The sequence below is a fragment of the Furipterus horrens genome, unplaced genomic scaffold (assembly GCF_987537825.1).
Source record: "Furipterus horrens unplaced genomic scaffold, mFurHor1.1.pri manual_scaffold_15, whole genome shotgun sequence".
NCBI classification, from domain to species: domain Eukaryota; kingdom Metazoa; phylum Chordata; class Mammalia; order Chiroptera; family Furipteridae; genus Furipterus; species Furipterus horrens.
The window spans coordinates 22,420,647-22,439,140 of record NW_028327185.1 but is presented as its reverse complement, the minus strand read 5'-3'; the positions used below and the strand labels follow the sequence as shown (position 1 = coordinate 22,439,140).

The 18,494-nt window shown below is 46.8% G+C and overlaps 1 protein-coding gene across 1 annotated transcript in view; it reads left to right on the top strand.

Moving 5' to 3' along the window:
• Positions 1-6,752: 6,752 nt before the first annotated feature.
• The window catches only part of NID1 (nidogen 1), a 72,522-nt gene continuing 60,780 nt past the window's right edge, over positions 6,753-18,494 (top strand). Inside the window, exon 1 of the mRNA XM_090263162.1 lies at positions 6,753-7,533. Coding sequence (XP_090119288.1) covers positions 7,309-7,533 — 225 coding nt within the window. The 5' untranslated portion in view covers positions 6,753-7,308. The remainder of the gene's footprint in view (positions 7,534-18,494) is intronic.

Below are 18,494 nucleotides of genomic sequence, written 5' to 3'. Positions count from 1 at the left end.
CAGCCAGGGCAGCCAGGGCCCACCCAGGTGGCTGCTTGGAGTCCTGTCAGGTGGTAAATGGGCCAATTCAAATAGGCAATGGACTTGAATAGACATTTCTCCAAAGAGGATACACAAATGGCCAATAAGCCTGTGAAAAGATGGTAATCATCACTAATCAGGAGGGAAACGCAAATCAAAATCACAGTGAGATATCACCTCTCATCCATTACATGCTATTAAAAAAACAGAAAATAACAGGTATTGGTGAGGTTGTGGAGAAATTGAAATGCTTGTGGACTATTGGTGGGAATATAAAATGGTACAGAGCTGTGGAAAACAGTATTTTATTTCAAAAAAAAGAACAAATTACCATATGATGCAGCAATTCCATTTCTGGGTACATATCCAAAAGAATTGAGAATAGAAGCTCCAACAGGTATTTGTACACCTGTGTTCATAGCAGCATTATTCACAATAGCTAAAATGTGGAAGAAACCCAAGTGTCTGTTGGGGGATGACTGGATAAACAAACTGGGGAATATACATGCAATATTATTCAGCCTTAAAAAGGAAGACCCTTCTGACACGTTATAACAAGGATGAACCTTGAAGTCAATATGCTTAGTGAAATAAGCCAATCGCACACACACACACAGAAAAAGAGAGAAATACTATATAATTCCACACATGTAAGGCCCCCCTAGAGTAGTCAGATTCATGGAGACAGACTGCAGAAGGGTGGGCGCCAGGGGCTGGGGGAGCGGGTGGGGAGTTAGTGTTTAATGGGGACAGAGTGTCAGTTTTGCAAGATAAAAAGTGTTCTTCTGGAGATGGATGGCGGGGTTGTTTGTACAACAATGTGGACGAGCTTAATACCACTGAACTGTACACTTGAAAAGAGTTAAGATGGTAAATGTTATGTTTGTGTATTTTACCACAATTTTGAAACCTTTCTACAAATGACAAAAGGACATAAAAAAGCATTTCGCAACAATTGCCAAATATCACAATAATAATTGATTCTGGCAAGAATCATTACTGGAGTTAAAATCAGAGGGTAAACCTAACTCCCTACAACATACTTCTTAATTGTAAAAGGAAATACAGTAGTTTATTTTAGTGGAGAAATCTGGGACATGGGATCGAAGTGACCACCAGAGGCACGAGGACCAGCTGACCTTATGTGTGTGTCTCCTGAACTGTGAGGCCCTGGGGACGCCATAGCACTTCTGCGGGACTCCTGCCAAAATTGGTGCAAAAATCAGATCTAATTATAAAAAAAAAAAAAAAACATAAGAAAAACCCAAACTGAGAGACAGCCTACACAACAACTGATCTCTACTCTTAAAAAATGTCAAGGTCATGAAAGCTAAAGAATGACTGCATAAATGAAGCCAAAAAGACGTGACAACTACAAGCAATTCATAGTCTGGGATATCCTTTTGCTATTAAAGGACATTATTTTGACATTTGATGCATTCTGAATAAGATCTGTAAATCAGGTTACAGATAATAGATTATATATATTATATATCAACACATAATCAGTGTCAATTTCCTTATTTTAGCAACTGTATTGTGGCTATGTTAGAAAATGCTCCAGTTTTTAGGAAATATATAGTATTCAGAGGTAAAGGGGCATTATGTTCACAACTTACCCTCAAATAGTCCAGATAAAATTCTGTGTGTGTGTGTGTCTGTGTGTGTGTGTGTAGAGACACAGAGAGAGAAAGAGAGAGGGAGGGAGAGGGAGAGGGAGAGGGAAGGAAAGCGAACATGGTAAAATGCTTACATTTGAGGAATCTGGGTGAAGCGTATGTGAGAATTTTTGTATTACTCCTGCAACTTTTATGTAAGTCTAAAAATTACATAAATCAAGATAAAATATTAAAACAACAACAAAAGGCAAGTGCAACCCAGGTAGTTTATGATGGAGGTCTGAGGAAAACAGGATGCAGAAAGGGAAGCATTAAACTTGAAACGTTCAAACCTGTGGAAAATTTTTGGTGAGTTTATTTGAGCCAAACTGATGGCAATGGCTGGAAAGCAAAATCTCAACAGATTAGAAAATGCTCTGGAGAATGGCAGTTTATCACTTTATTTTATACATTACAATCAAAGGAGGAGATACATAGAGGTTACAGTATTCCCTCACTTATCGCAAGTATTACGTTCTAGACCCCCCACCTCCTGCGATAGGTGAAAATCCACGAAGTAGGAACCTTATATTTATTTTAGTATTTATATATATTTTAAGGCTTTATAAACCCTTCCCCCACACTTATAAACCGTTCCCAGTCCCTTATTAACCTTTCCCACTCCCTTATTAACCTTTTCCACATTTTTATAAACACTACTTATGTTCTTAAACATATTCTACACTCTTAAACCTACGTAACTTTAACAACATACGTATACAGTACCACAAAATCCTGCGATATAGCAAAAAATCCATGATAAATAATTAAATATAATATTTTTAAAAATCCTGCAATACAGTGAGGCCGTGATAAGTGAACCGCAATATACTATTGTATACATATATGAAATCCCTTGGTGACTGATTAGGGAGGGGGGAGAAAGCAAAGGGAGGGAGGGCTGAACCTCTGGGATTGGATAAAAGGTAAAACAAGAGACACATGCCTCTTTTACACGGGGAGGGGGGCGGGTGCGGGCGGGTAAAGGATAGTTAACAGTCTACAATTAACATGGTAACAATAACCACAAGGGGATTTGTGGTCTCAGCTCTGGTGGGGAGTTGTGTCCAAGGGGTTTGAACAAGGGAAGTTACTTTGACCTTCCAAAGGTCTGTTATCCTAGATGCAAAAAGACAGTAGACCTGCTCAGTTAAGGTAAAGACTGACCTTTGTTAGGGAAAAATACTGTCCTAGGACAGGACTACCTGCCGTGAACTGTTTAGTTAATAAGTTTTAATTTCAGACCATCCTTTGTGGTTACTTTAGGTCTCAGAGTTGTAAGGCCGCCTCGCAGACCTCCCCTGAGCTTGTCAGGTTAATATGTGGACCCTTTTCTTTCACAATCCTGAAAACTTTGGCATTTTCTAAATCAAACATGCAGGTCAATGTAGTTGAGTTTCCCCAAAGTACATTGTACCCAAATCTCCTTTGAAAATACAATAAATTGAGCACCAAAATCCTGCTTGATTTTCATCCTTTGTAATTTAATTCGTTATCCTTACCTGAGATAATGATTTACTGTAACCTGCTTCATTAAACTAGTGATCATCTTATCTTCTTCATGAATTACAGGAATTCCTTAGGGACTAAAATACTACCACAATGAACTCTACCTGACATCTGGTTGATAAAGGACTCTTCCATGGCCTATGGGGTCAGTGGCCAAAACTTGCAGGCCAGTGACTTGAGAACAGTTGTCTCCTTCAGTAAACGGGCCAAATGAGCTATTTTCTTACTCAGCTGCCTGGACTCTTGTTACCTTGGCTTCTTATAGGTTTAGCCTGGTTCCTAAATTTTGTCCGGATGACAGCAGCCAACAAGAGTATGGGTCTCAAAAGCGCAGGGTTTAACATAAACAAAACAATACTGGAGTATTATTACAATTATGGGCTCACATGCTCCTGCCTATATATACCTGATGGTTCTTAGAAGTACGATTGAATTCTTAAGCTGTTAACTTTTGTTAATGTGCATGTGGCATTGGGATAGGCCCCATGAACTTGGACAAGAAATAAAACACATGATCCTTGCATACAGTGGTGAAAAATATGGGAAATAACTAGAGAAAAAAGATCTAATTATGTAGACTGAAGAAAGTTTTGATTGCACACTAAATGTATTTGAAACTATGAATCCCAAAGGAGTGCCTGGCATCCAGCCCACATTGTCCTTGTAGGAGGCACAGCCTGGATGTCACGTCCCCCAAACACCAGGCAATGTGCCGTGAGTGCAGGGCTATAAATAGGAAATGACAGATAGTTTACAGTATATACTAGACGTACTTAAGCAAGATGATACTGATGGAATAAGGGGGCAGGAGCATATGTAAATATAGGGCATGAACATTGCGTATAAACAGCAGAGCAAACATATTTCGTGGATGGGAATTGAGAGAGAAACTTCTGCAGAAAGACAGCAGGGTGTAGTAGAAACGGTATCAGCTTCGGTTTCACATATCCTGGGATTCAGATCCTGAGTCTTCCACTAACTGCCGGAAACTGGGTGCATTATCTAACTCCCACAAATCTCATCTCCCCTCATCTACAATGAGGCTACTAGTTTTTGCAATTGTTAATAGTATTAACTATGTTAGAACATAGTTAACATCCCATTGTGTTAGTGTTATGTCTGTCTTCCTCCATGGAGTGTGAGCTGCTCACAAAAGGAATTGCATCTCAATGGTCTTGGTGTTTCAAATTCTCAGCACAGTGTCTGACTCATGGTGGATTCTTAGCAAATGTTTAAATAATAAGAATCATGAAAACTGTACACTTAGATTATAATGATGGCTTAATATTAAGGGAGTACTTACTTTGTTCCTGGCCCTGTGTTAGGAGCATTTCATGGATCATATTTAATTCTCTTAACAATCCTCTGATTGTAGGTATGAACTTCCCATGCCAGTGGGAGGTGACTGAGACTTAGAAACTTCCCATATTTCCAGAAGTAATAAATGGTGGAGCCCCGGCTTCAGCCAGGCTGGACTCCAGGCGCTACTCTGAACCAGGAAAGAGGAGAACTGCGCTTGCTCCTATATTAGCTGAGGAAAATTCCATGGACCAGTAGGAGTTTCAGAAGCTGTCTGAATACCAAAAAGGGCAAGAATTCATGAGAGGGGTGAGAGCATTCTGGCACCAGTGACAGACAGCTTCAGAGCAGGCTCTGAGGTGAGATGGGGGGTGGGATGGGGGTTGAAGGAGGAGCATCTGAGGTGCATGCTGGGTTATGGGACCCCTGCTGTGGCAGGTGAGCACTGGGAATGAAGCAGGGGCTCCACTGGGAGCAGTGCTGGGGCCCAGAAGCCTGGAGATGGATAACCCAGCAGTTGAGACAGCATGGGGTAGAGTCAGAAAGTGCTTCTAGCAGGGAGTTCAGTGCTGCAATCCCAGGAGGGAGCTGGAGGAAAAGCCACTGGATTTGGCAACAGACTGCAGGCAGCATTAGTCCTTCTTTAGCAAGAGAAGAAAATGTAGCAATACAGAGGCCACTTAATTAGATGGTTGTTGGTGCCAATTCAAGGCCAACAAGAATCCCCAATTTGGGGTGCGGTGAAGACTTTATTCAGCGCTAATAGCTCAGTTGTGATACAGCACAGCTGTGGAAAAGCTCAACTGTGTTACAGCTCAATTGTGGAATAGCAGGGCCAATTCTGCTCTGCTCCCATTTGCCAACATTACCCGTATTTCAGCCCCAGCTGGGAAAAGCAAGCTTCAGTGGAAAAGGAAAAGTCTGCTCCCTGGACCAGAGACCAGCGTACCTGCTGAGAACTGACTTACATAGAAGTTTCAGACCCTGGTCCCTGGTTGGTCCATCCTCATGCAAATGAGAACTCCAAATCCTCATTATTTGACTGGTCCAAAAATCACTGTCCTGATTGGTTGGACTAGATCTGCTCTGATTTATCAGTGAAGATACTGAGGATATAGTTGTGCAACACCAGCTGGATGGGGAAAGTCTCACTTTTATTGGTTGAAATATGATTCCAGGAACTCTATAATTGTTGGCCCAAAGAGCAGGAACACAGTGCAGGCAGGCAATTTAGTGCAGAGGGCAGACAGTTTAGTGCAGGCTTCTCCCTGAAGCGTGGCTTGCATGAGAAGCCCCTGTTTGCAATGGCTGCTAGGCTCTGTTTATAAATTTCAGTCCAGTTAGCCACCAGCAGCCCTTCTCAACAGGGGTCAAGATCTGGTGACTAATGAATTAAAAAGATGTCATGTGTCGATAAAAGCCTTTATGTGCAGAGAGTGTATTTCATTTGCTTGTTCTTTGTGTTTTCTACTGGTTCAGGACTCACGCTCCCTAAATATTATGTGAAATTTGCTGTTTATTAGGAGAGTTATTAAGGTGGGTCCCAGGCCCTCAGTGATAGCTAGTGACAGAACCAGAGATGACTGTTGTTCTCTCCAGGTTAACACAATATCAAGTACATCCAGCTCCCACTGTCCCAAGTCCTGTTCCCTGACTTCAAAAGGCAGCCCTGATTCTAACTTGAACCTTGCATCCAATTCTAGCTTTCCTCCCTGTCCCTGCGTAGAAAATTTATAATCACGTCTTATTCCTTTCATTTTAATGCCTCTTAGATGCATTTCTTTTCCACTTCTTTTCCTTTCTCAATCTTTTTGTTTCCTTTGAGTGTCCTCTAATGACCTCCCTGTCTCCTCTTGGAACCCAGAGCCAAATTAATGATCAACCAGTACTGAGGATACCACTTGCATCACTTACCTCCGATTGTCAAGAACTCTCTGTAGAGAGCGTAAATTCCTAGGTTTGATATGAAAGAGTTTCCTTGGAATAGTCCTCTCCCAAAACCTCCACTGGGGATGGTCCTTGACTCCACCCACGGCTCAGTCCGCCACTTTCCAGAACGTCCCTTCTCCAGTCTCCTCCTGGGACCTGGCCAGATTCCCACATCCCACACGAAGCTCTCCTTGGCCAGTTACTCCAGCCCCATTGTCCTTTCGCAGTCGAGGACCCCACCCCACTTAGCACTGAGTTATGTTACACACTCGTGACTCTGTCTCAGAGGGTGGAACCCCATTTCTGGCGGAATTCCACTTAGGGAGCCCAGGGTCCCTCCTCAATGAAGCTGAAAGAACGGAGGGACAGTAAGCGAACGTGCTCCTGGCCTGGGCTCTTCTTGACAGTCCCCAGCACCTACGCCTCTTCCCACCAGATTAGCACCGTGTGGGTCTGACCTCCCGACGCCGCCAGGCAGCCTCACGGTGGGCACTTAGCCCATCGTTCAGGGACATAACTGTGCCCAGAGCGCTTCCCTGCCGCCTCCTCCACAGGACTCGGCCCAGACTCCGGACACCGTGCTGATCCCGGCGATTTGCTCCCACCTCCTGTCCCCGCAGCAGCCCTCCTGTGGGAGCCGGGCAGGTTTCGGGACTCGAGGCCACTGGCATCCACCGCCCCGGGACCAGCACGGGGGGCGCGGTGTCGTCCTCCCTCCCGCGCGGATAGTGGGCGGCTTGGGCGCGCCCTGCGCACAGGCGGGCCCTTTCCTCGGCCCCTCTTCTCCTCCCCCATCGCCGGGGAGGGGCTGCCGAGGGGCGTCCGGTTACATCTCCGCCTTCCAGCCTCCCGCGCCGAGCCGCTCGGGTTAGCGGGACCGCAGTTGGGAACCATGTGGGCCGAGATCTGCTGGAGCCGGGCTGCGTGGATGCGGGCGCTGCTGCTGCCACTGCTGCTGGCGCGGCCCGGGGGCTGCCTGAGCCGCCAGGAGCTCTTCCCCTTCGGGCCGGTACACGGGGACCTGGAGCTGGAGCCCGGCGACGACCGCGTCTCCCCCGCCTTGGAGCTGAGCACGGCGCTGCGGTTCTTCGACAAATCCGACATCCATTCGGTCTACGTGAGTGCGCTCCGGGCGGAGAGGGGGCGGCCGGCATGGGAACAGAGTGGCCGAGCGGCGAAGGGAGGAAGGGAAGGAGGCCGGGGGCCGGAGCCCCAGCGGAGCCGGACGGACGTGGGCGTCGGGGGCGGGGACCGACCCGCTGGCCTCTGAACGCGGGGCGCGCGCTGGGTCTCCAAGCCCGGTGCGCTCCTGCCTCTTGGCCCCCGACGTCCCCATCTCCCGGTCACTAGGAGCTCACTGGGCTGCGAAACTCGACCCGTCTGCGCAGCCCCGTGTGCACCCTGTTCCTTCCGAGACCCCGAGACCCAGGGCCTCCGGGCGGCGAGAGTGTTCTCCCCGGCGGCTGTGCGCGACATCGCGGCCGGGAAATCGACCTCGCTATTGTCCCGAGGCTTTGCTCCGCGGGGCAATGGCCCGAGCTGGGGCGCAGAGGCAGAAAACCACCGCCCAACCCGGCTCTCCGCGCCAGGAAAGGAGCGGACAGGCCCCTACACTGGTGTGTGCAAACTCCGGCTCGGTCCTGGTAAAGATTCTGCTCTCTAATTGACCTCGCTTCAGTCCAGAGTTCGGGGCTTAGGAAGCAGAGCTCCCCGGTGATCCATTTTCCTGTAGCCGAGCACTGTCACCACGGAGGCCCCAAATGAGGAGCTGGGCCAGATGACCGCTAGGTCTCGAGCCCGCTCAGAACTAGTCAGGAGCGCTGCCATGAGGGTCAAGGCCTTGGTGGCGTAGCCGCCCCCTGCTGCGCACCATGTGGAATTTGTATAAAGTTGTGTGCATCCAGAAGGGGGACCACACAACCACAGCTGGAGTCGGTCCTGCCCCCGAATGGCACCGCACGGGGCAGACCGCACCTTTGGCCACACCAACATGGAGCTCGTGGCTTTGCCCAAACAGAATGAGACTTGAAAACCTCCTAGCCGGTTGACTGCACTGACCTCCTGGGGCAGTCTGGTGAAACCTCTAAGACTCTTCGTAGAATAATCTTTTTAAATGCATAAAATAAAACCCACAGGGTAGCCAAGGAAATCAATCATGTTGAAATACAGATCAAGATATTAGAACAAAATATTTGTGAAGTTACATATGCGCTTCCTTTTAACTACAATAAATAGCCAGAGGTAACAGTAGATGCCATGGTGGGTCAGGTAATTACTGAACTTTCAGGCTCCTGAGGTCTGTAAACAAAATTGAGACCCCTGCAGTGACAGAGTACCTGTGACTTCCACCCGTGGCCAGGTCACTGAGTGTTGCTACTGCTGTGCATTGTGGCCTGTGTGCATGATGGGAGGAAATGCTGGATACCAGTTAGGGGTTACTGCAAAAACAAAAAACAATTTTTTTCCATCTAAGTGAAAAGACCTACTGAATTGTAGTCAGGAACCCCCATGGGAGGGGTCACTGGGTCCCAAGTTAAGAACCCCAGTGTTAAATATGAGACCTCCTGCCCCTCCTTTACTTACGGTGTCAGATTACCCACATTGCATTCTAAAGACCTGGAAATGTTATTGGTAAACATTGATTACTGTCAAACAGTACCTTTTGGGTCTTTTTGGGTTTATTTTGCACTTCAATGAGAAAAGGTCCCAGAACTCGGTATGGGTCTTCCATCTGTGCTACAGGGTGGGTTTCCAGGGAGCTAGCCCTCAGGTGCAGCTTAGCAGGCAGGTTGTTTCATGAGGGGCGCTCGGCAGAGCCCCACCTGTGGGAGCGAGGATCCTGCAGCAGCACTGAGCAGAGAGGGGAAGCTCTGCTGCAGTACAGTCCCGCCAAAGGTCTCAGCCAGCGCCCTGACTTCTCTGAAGCTGGGATGGCCTTTCAAAGCTCTCTCAAGTCTGCAAAAGAATGCTGGGCTTTGGACTCTTAGAAGATCAGTCACGGGATAAGGGCTGCCCTGGAAGGAGGCATGGCCCCAGGCGAGGCTGCATTCTCTGGAGGTGACCCAGCCCAGCATCCACCACTCTCTGTAGCTGTGCAGATGCTCTTTGAGCTGAGAGGAACCTTCCCGTGTGCCTGCCTGAGAAACTGAATTGACAGGGTGTGTGAGCATGAACCAGATGGTCTGTACTGTTCTGGGCACTAGGCTAGGAAAAGGAGGAACACCCATGGAGAAGGAAAACAATTATTGGATGTGTATATCTACATATGTCAGGGACTTGCTAGTTTTATATTGTTGAATCTTCAAAACAACCACTATCTTTTTTTCAGATGAAGAAATGATAATAGCAATTGGCAATTACCCAAGTGCCCAAACTAGGCTTACAGCCCAAGTCTGTGTGTCTGACTCATAAAACTTTCAAGCATCAAGCCCAAAACATGTGGAAATGGACAGAAGGATCGTTGTGGGCTAGGGTAGTCAGGAAAGACTTTGCAGAGAAGGTTACATTTAAGACTTGAAAGACAGGTACAGTTTCAGTGGGCGGAGGGGGGATGGAGAGGCTGTTCCAGGTGGGAGAGGCTGCAAGGGCAAGTGCATGAGGATGGACCATGCTTGGCATGTGCTGGGCGAGTGAGGAATGGGATCCGACTAGAGCTGAGTGTTTCCGTTGGAATGGGAGGTGTCTGTCTGGATAGGCGGATGGTGTCAGGAGATAGACTGCATCATTTAGCTTTTGCTGCATAAGAAACAACCAGGAGAAGCCATATTGTCCCCTGTGTCTGAAGCAGTGGGGTGAACTCATCTAGGGTGGCTTTGGCTGGGCCCATTGGGATGATTTGGTTTTGCTCCATGGGTCTCTCATCCTCCGTAGCTGTTTTATCTAACATGGTATCCGTTAGCTGTGTGTAGCTATTTGAAGTTGGATAAATTAAATGATAAACCTTTAGCCTTTCAGTCGCATTAGCCACATTTCAAATGTTTGATACCTTCCTGCGACTAGTGGTTACTGCCTTGGACAATGCTGCTGTGGAATGTCTTTATCCTCACTCCACGTTCTACTGGTTAGTGCTGCTTCAAGGAGCCAGCTTAAGCATGTCCTTCTTCATGGTGGCTGCCAGGGACCCAGAGAGGAAACAGAAATGCCTGAGTGCTTTTTCAAGCCTCTGCTTGGGTCATGTCTCCTGATATCTCATGGGTTAAAGCAGGTCACATGGCGGAGCCTCCCAGTCAGTGACAGTGGGCACGGGGCCAGGGAGAGGTGAAGGGTAAGTCTGGTAGTGGTTTGCAAGACAGCCTGGATGAACAGGCAGAGAGGAAAATCAGTCCCACATGTTGCTGGTTTATTCAAACATGCGGGATAAGGGCTCACAGAAAGGGACAAGGAGAGAAGAGGGCAAACCTGAGAGGTGATCTAAGGTGCAACAACAGGATTTCCAACCAGTCACACAAGATACAGTATGAAGAGAAGTCGGAGGTGGGGGTGGGGGTGGGAGGTGGCATTGGGGCCAAAATGGCAGCAGAGATGCCTTGGAGCCAGCAGACCTCCCAGTGAGCCATCTGTCTGGGAGGAAAGGGGAGGCCTTGAGATGCGGTTACAAGGCTCAAAGGGTGGTCTGGGGACTCCCGGAGACTTGTTCAAGAAATTCACAGGGTCACCCCGGCTGGTGTGGCTCAGTGGATTGAGCACAGCCTGTGAATCAAAATGTCACTGGTTTGACTCCCGTCAAGGCACATGCCTGTGTTGCGGGCCAGGTCCTCAGTTGGGAGCAAGCGAGAGGCAACTGATTGATGTTTCTCTCCCTCTCTATCTCCCTTCCTGCCTCTCTCTAAGAAATAAATAAAACCTTTAAAAAAAAGAAGAAAAGAAATTCATAGTTCAAAACTCTTTTCCTAATAATACTAAAATGTTATTTGTTTCTTATACTCCCATGCACTTATTTGTATGCAGTGGAGTCCGCCAGAGGCTACTTGACCTGTGACCTCTCTTCCAACATCACATGTAGACAATATGAGTCCAGCTGTCTCTATTACATGACACATCACATCAGCTGGCAGAAATGTAAAACAGTGACACTTTCTCTCTAAGTTCTCTGAGTTTTATTTTCCTAAAAAATGCTATTTATGTTGATATACATAATATGTTTGTTATTTAAGTATTTTAGATATTAACATTTTTCTCAGTTTTAATTCATGACATGATAAATGTTGATCTATATAACTATATAAACACAAGCTTTGGGGAGTCTTTAATAATTCTCGAGAGTGTAAAGGAGTCCTAAGACCTAAACATTTGAGAGCTGCTGATCAAATGGCCTCAGTCTGAGAGCTGTTCAAAGGCAGGAGGAGGAAACCTCCGTGGCAGGGCAAAGAGCCAGCCTGGGGGCCATGGCGGACTCCTTGCAGAAGGTCTGATTCTCCTCAGGGACTAACCTCTTAATTTTGGAAAGTGAATCAGTACAGGCCCAGCAGTGAAGACATTCTTTGGTCCCCATGCTGGACAATGAGTGGGGAATGGGCCAGTCTGTAAATCTAGGCCAACCAGCGTGCTCAGCCACTGGGCTCACCTGAGCCTGCTGCCCTGCCAATGGGCTCTCCTCCCCGGGCAAGGGCTCTTCAAAGACATCATGAGGTTGTGCAGAAAGATGAAGCATTTTCTTCCTTTGACTAGAATTTTATCACCCGTTTGTTAATGCTGGTTCTCTCATGCTGATCCCTAGCTCTGTGATCCCTAGCTCTGAGTGGCTATGCAGACCAATAGAAAAATTTCCAGAAAGTGATTTTATTGCATATTATTTATTGCATATTAAATTATTTATGTCTTGATCATAAAAATGGAAAGGTGAATTAGTTGTTTGATGAGGTTGGAGATAAAATCCATCATGTCATGTCATGGAAAAATAATAAAAAGTTTATTCTTGGTAGGAAAAAAATTTATGCCTCTAGCCTGGCTCATCTCCCTACCCCACAAACAGATTCTCATCATACCACTTACATACAGGAATCTTTCCTTACGTAGGGTGAATTTAACTCATTCTCAAGATCTTCTAGCTTTCTTCCTATTTTCACTTGACCTTCTCTGCCAAACGCAGGCCACTCACTTTCTTCCAAACTTGATTAATCGGGCCAGTGTTTACCAAGGGACTCTTCTGTGTGTAGGGCACTGTGCTCCGTGCTGTGGCTGTGAACTCTGACAGCAGCTGACCATGACCAAGTCCCTGCCCTCAAGGGTGCCTCAGAGTTGTGAGGGAACCACAGGGAAAAGGTGATTCCAATGTCCCCTGAGAGGATCAACCCCCAGAACCTGGGGCTCATTCCCAGGCCCCTCTGTGCACCATGCTCATTGCAGATGTTTCCTTTGCTCGTCTCATATATTCTCTGTCCACAAGTCTGCTAGAAAGCCCCTGGAATCATGGAGTACGGGTTTAATGGCGGGTGCACTGGGTGCGTGCCCTGGGCCCCGACTTCTGAAGGGCCCCGCTAAACCCCAACTTTACACTTTTTTGTAATGACATCAAATTTGGTTTCATATGTGCAATTTTAATTATGTACAAGTTTACAATGGCGATAAAACCTGATAGCACGTTTATACTCGCTTATTTTCATTATTGCATTACTACACTGCATACTATACACAGACTACGCTGCACAGGTCCCTCGCGGCTGCGCTACCACTCATCGGAGCAATAGAGTCGTATTTGCTACTTTGTGCTTACAAATTCTCCTGCAGTGCAGACTTACGATACACGCAGATACGCAGGATGTAAATCAGCTTGTGGATGTGTACTTGTGTCATTTACAGTTTCAAAAATGGTTTTCTGTGCATATAAATAAATATTTTTATTTTCCCTGTCTCTCTTTTTTAAGGGGCCCAATATTTTCTTCTGCGTCCAGGTCTCAACTGACCTTAATCCACCTCTGAGTATGGTTTGTATTTCCTTTGTTCAATGATTCCTTTCTTTGGAGATCTGGCCAGCCTGCCTGCTCCATGACAAGGTCTCTGGCCATGACCTCTCAGATTTTCAAAATCGTCCCAGATGTTTCCACTCAAATGCCCACCTGCCACTTCAGGTTCTGCACGGCAACTGAGAATACTCACCTCCCACCTCCCACCTCCCTCAGCTACTTTCATTGCCACTTACTTATCCTTGTTAACGGCACCTGTGAGGGTTCTTACACTGCCCTCCTTCGTTCATTTATTCTGCAACTACGTCACAAGTCCCACGATGGGCCAGGCACTCCACAGGCACTTAGAAAGGACCCTGTCCTCGCGGAGCTCACATTCGAGCAGGGGAGGACAGGAGAATAAGCAGCAGACATGGTATGTTAGTAGGTGCTGGGCTACTGAACCCCGGAGTCGGGGATGGAGTAGGCAGTTGGATATACGAGTCTGGAGTTTGGAAGAGAAGGCTGGACTTTGGAGATAAATTTGGGACCCCTGGCATGTAGGTGGTTTTTAAAATGAGAGAACTAACTAGATGCACTCTACCACAGCATGGGTGTAGATAGAGAAGAGGCCACTGGAGCCTCTTACAGGTCAGGGGTTTGGGGAGACTGAAAGAAGGTAAGAGAACCAAGCGGGGTGCCCTGGAAACCAAGTGAAGACAGTGTGTCCAGGAGGGGAGAGTACACCGACCACCATAGCACATGCTCTGATGGGCCAGAAAGATGAGCTTGAGTACCAGGGTGGTCGTCTTGGAAAATCACCTGTTCTTCATTTCACCTTCACAGCTGGCCCTTGCACCTTATCTTCTTGTCATGTGGCAGTGACACTTTCCAGCTGTGTTCAGTTTCTGTAGTGCCCTCCACCCCTACCCCATTCTAACTTCAGAGGAAGGTGGACTCCTTGGCATAGAGACAGGGCCTCATGCTGCCTTTCTAGCTTTCTTTCCAGTTTTGCCATAACACTTCCTGGAAAAGGAAACGAGGCTTCCTTTGGCCCTTCACTCATTCTTCTCTGCCACTTGATGCATCTCTTACCTCTCAGGTACCTCCCATCTCCGCCCCAATTCTGTGGGGTACAACTCAGTCCTTTCCTAACTGACCAGGGCCAGTGGACGGCATTGACCTCTCAGTGCTTAGATCTGCCTGTAAGTCAGTCTGTTTCTCCTTTCTGACTGTTAAGATAATGCTGCTGTGAATGTTGGTGCACAAGTTTGTGTGTGGACGTCTGCTTTCAGTTCTCATGGGTGTATATATACCCCAGGGTAGAATTGCTGGGTCTTATGGTGATTCTATGTTTAACTTTTGAGGAGCTTTCAAACTGTTTTCCAAAGCAGTTGCACCATTGTACATTCCCACCAGCAATGTATGAGGGTAATTTCTCTACATTCTCACCCACGCTTGTTATTTATTATCTGATTGCTTGATTCCAGCCATCCTAGTGGGTGTGAAGCGCGATCTCATTGTGGTTTCGATTTGCATTTCCCTGATGGCTTATGACATTGAACATCTTTTCACATGTTTATTGCCGTATGTATATCTTTGGAGAAATCTCTATTAGTATCCTTGTTCATTTTTAATTGGATTATTTGCGTTTTTATTTTGAGTAGGTTAAACTTTATGTAACAGGAATACTTCATGAACATACAATGTCATATTGTAGAACATCAGGAGGCAAGCGATGCTTGGTTATTGCTCTACCAGCTGCCAGTGTTAAGGAGATGACACCCAGATCACATCTGTCAAGTTCTGTTTCTCCCTGTGAGCAGCGAGCAGACTCGGGGTGATGGTTGGGCCCACGCAGCTGTCCCTCCCCCATCAACCTTTCACATAGTGGTTTGGCATTCACTCATGATCTCTGCCTGAATCAATATTAAATTAAGGGTAGCCAAGTGGTGTTTTATTTTGCTTCATTCCTTGCTTGTTTCCATCATTCTTTCTACATTAGTTAGCTGACACGCTTCTGTGAAGAAGAGTTACTCTGGCATACAGTCGTTCTGGGAAGGTGATCAGTGAAGGTCCTTTCCCTATCACCTCTCTACGATTTCAGATTAAGGGATTGCATTCAAATTAAGGAATTTGTGTAATCCACATTAAGGGAATCCTGGTGCCCGGGCTGGCACATAAACACCTAGTCTCTACATCCCAGGTGCTAAGGAGGAGCACGTTTCTCCCCAGAGTGGGGGGATTTGGACCCCTCCCTTGTCACCTGCCAGCTGGAACACTGAAGGGCAGACACTGCTACGCCTCCTCTTTGACAGACAGACAGAAGTTAAAGTTTAAAGACCCCCATCCATTGAAAAATGCTTGGAGATAATCTTAGAAATTCCTGTAGAAGAGATGGGTAACTGATCCCACCTCCATTAGATATTAACTGGATTAAGTTGCAAACATTAACTGAACTCTTAACTATTACCCCTACGTTGTCCCTTATTTGTATCTGCTAATCCTTTTGTTTCTATTTCTGATTCAAACCACAGCCATTTCTCTGGTTCTGTGAGGTTAATGGGAAACATTTATTCTGTTTTTGTTTTATTTTATTTTATTTATTTATTTTTAGAGTGAGGGGAATGGAGAGAGAAAGAGCAGGAGAGAAACACCAACATGTGAGAGAAACATTGATTGGAGACTGGTAGCCTCTCACATGCCCCCCAGCCTGGGACCTGGCCTGTAACCCTGTGCATGTGCCCTGACTGGGAATCGAACTGGCAACGAACACTGCGGTCTACAGGCTGACACTCAATCCACTGAGCCACACCAGCCAGGGCAAACATTTGTAATTTGGACTCAGGAGTTTTGTTCTGGCCCTTCTAGTGTAGATCTTAGGCAAATCTTATAAACGGAAACTCATTTTTTCTCCAATGAAGAATGAGATGATAGTAATGCTTGCTTTCCTAGGTTTAATGAGATACCTGGAGTAAAAGTGCTTTGTGAACTGTGATGGGTCAGGTCCTAGGCTGAAGCCGGCCCGCCTCCACCTTGATTGTGTACCGTGAAATTGGTGATTCCCAGGCTCCTTCATCAAGTTTTTCTTTTCTTAGGCCCCTTCGGTTTCCCAGCTTTTTCTAGCTGTCCAGTTTCTAACTGTGGCGCCATCCCATGACGCTTCTGCAGCTTCCATGACTTTTGCTCCCAATATCTCTAAACTAGGCAGTCAAGTACACAGGAAGCACGCGGCTTGTGGACTCTAGTGGGTGTGGGTTCAAATCTTGGTTCCATCACTCGCTGGTCGTGTGACATGAAGCTAAGTTAAGTCTTGTCATTTTCTGGTCTATTTCAGATATGTGAGAAGAGGCATGGTTGTATGAATTTTTAAAAAATGCACAGTTTTAGTAAAGGGTCCCAAATTTAGCAGACACTCAATAAATGCTGTTGCCTTCCTGTGCTTCACCCTAAATTATTTTACCTTAAGTCGCTGCTTCCTCCCACCCGTGGGGCTCGCTTTTGCAACTCATGCAATTTCATTGTCTTCTCCAGGCTGGCGTTTGCATTTCTGAAACGAACCCATTTGTTTCTCATTTGTGCCGACCTCCTGTGTTTTCCAGCCACATCTGTTCTGGAGAAGGCTTTCCTGCCACCCCTGCAGGCTGCGTTCTGCCCTGGGGACCGTGACTGGGCGTGTTGAAGCCTGAAATGGTGGTGGTTTTTTCACTTCGACGTGGATTTTAATATCAGGAATCCAGCATTACATTTGAATTTACCGAGTATTTGCATTTGGACTTTTTTCCAGTGGCTCATACTGTAAGGGTGAGCAGGAGACAGGAAGTGCTCTTTTAAACGGGGACAGTCCCCCATTAAGAGCAATTGCTGTGTCTGTCCTCTGTTAACTTAGCTGGGTTGGAACAATTGTAGTAAGTGGCACCAGCTGTTAGTCATGTGATGCTTGGCATTTCACCCTGAGGTGCTTTTGGCTTTGGGATAGAAGTGCTCTGTAAAGGGGCACTGAGTTGTTAGTAACACACGGAGATGAAGTTTAACTTTGCTAAGGGAACTTCTTTTTCCCAGTGTGAGCTGTGGGCAAGATTTCAGGGCGACTGTTGCCTTGGTCCATGTGCTGGTAGGAGCTGTTTTTCCATAGAGAGCTGGTGTGTTATCTACAAGAACCTCAGCTAGGCAATACTTGGGTAGGCTGAGTTACCTGGAGACAATTATATAGCAGACGGGCTTTGTCAGGAACACATTCGATCCCACAGGGTTTTTGTGGTGTGACTTGCAGCAAGGATGTGCGGGTGTCCGGAGGGTGTGCTGGTGCCTGTGGGAGTCTGGTCTGAGTTGGGCCCAAGTCAGGCCCGAGGCCCACTACAGACACATGAAGGAGCGGGCGGTAGCCCTGCTGGGGCAGGCCCGGAAGGCGACACAGGAGAAGTGACACTGTGCCAAGGGCACAAGCTGAATAGATAGGGTCTTCACGGCGGAGGGGACCGCAGATGCAGAAGCGTGCAGTGTTAGTGGGCGGAACACCACGGCGAGCTTGCCGAAGTGCAAGCAGTGTATCTATTTGTTTGTTTGTTTTGTAAAGTAGACATTTTATGTGTGTTTAAACTTACAAACCAGACAAACTGGTAGTATTCTTATGATACAACAAAGTACAAAACGTCTCTTACAGATACTTGAGTCATACGTGAGAGGTTGCAGTAACATAGCGAAAGGGGCAGAGGAAATCAGGGAAGCATATTGTAGCTTAATCGGTCACCTCAGCTGCGGTTTTTAACAAGCCTCCCGATCCCAGAAAACACGAATAGTCCTTCATTACACACTTTTGTGCTTTTACTTTCTGTTCTTGAGGTTATGATTCTAGGTCCTAGAGTTATCCCAAATACTATTATGTCTAATTGTGTATAGCCAGAGACATCTTTTATCCTTTGTCTATAGGCTACAGAAACCTCTTAGATTGGACTGCGGTCATACCCCACCCCCACCCTCTAAATGGGCACAATGTGCGTAACGAGAAGCGGCATATAAAGGCAGCGGTACGTAGGAAAACCCTCGGAGGGAAGACAGACGCTGCCCAAACGGAGACTGAGTGATATACCCGTCGTCACACTGTTCACGGCTGTGTGTTCGTGGAGTCACCTGGGAACAAGCCCACGGTTCGCCGGCTGCTGCAGTCCCTCAGGGTGTGCAGGATCGCACAGTACTG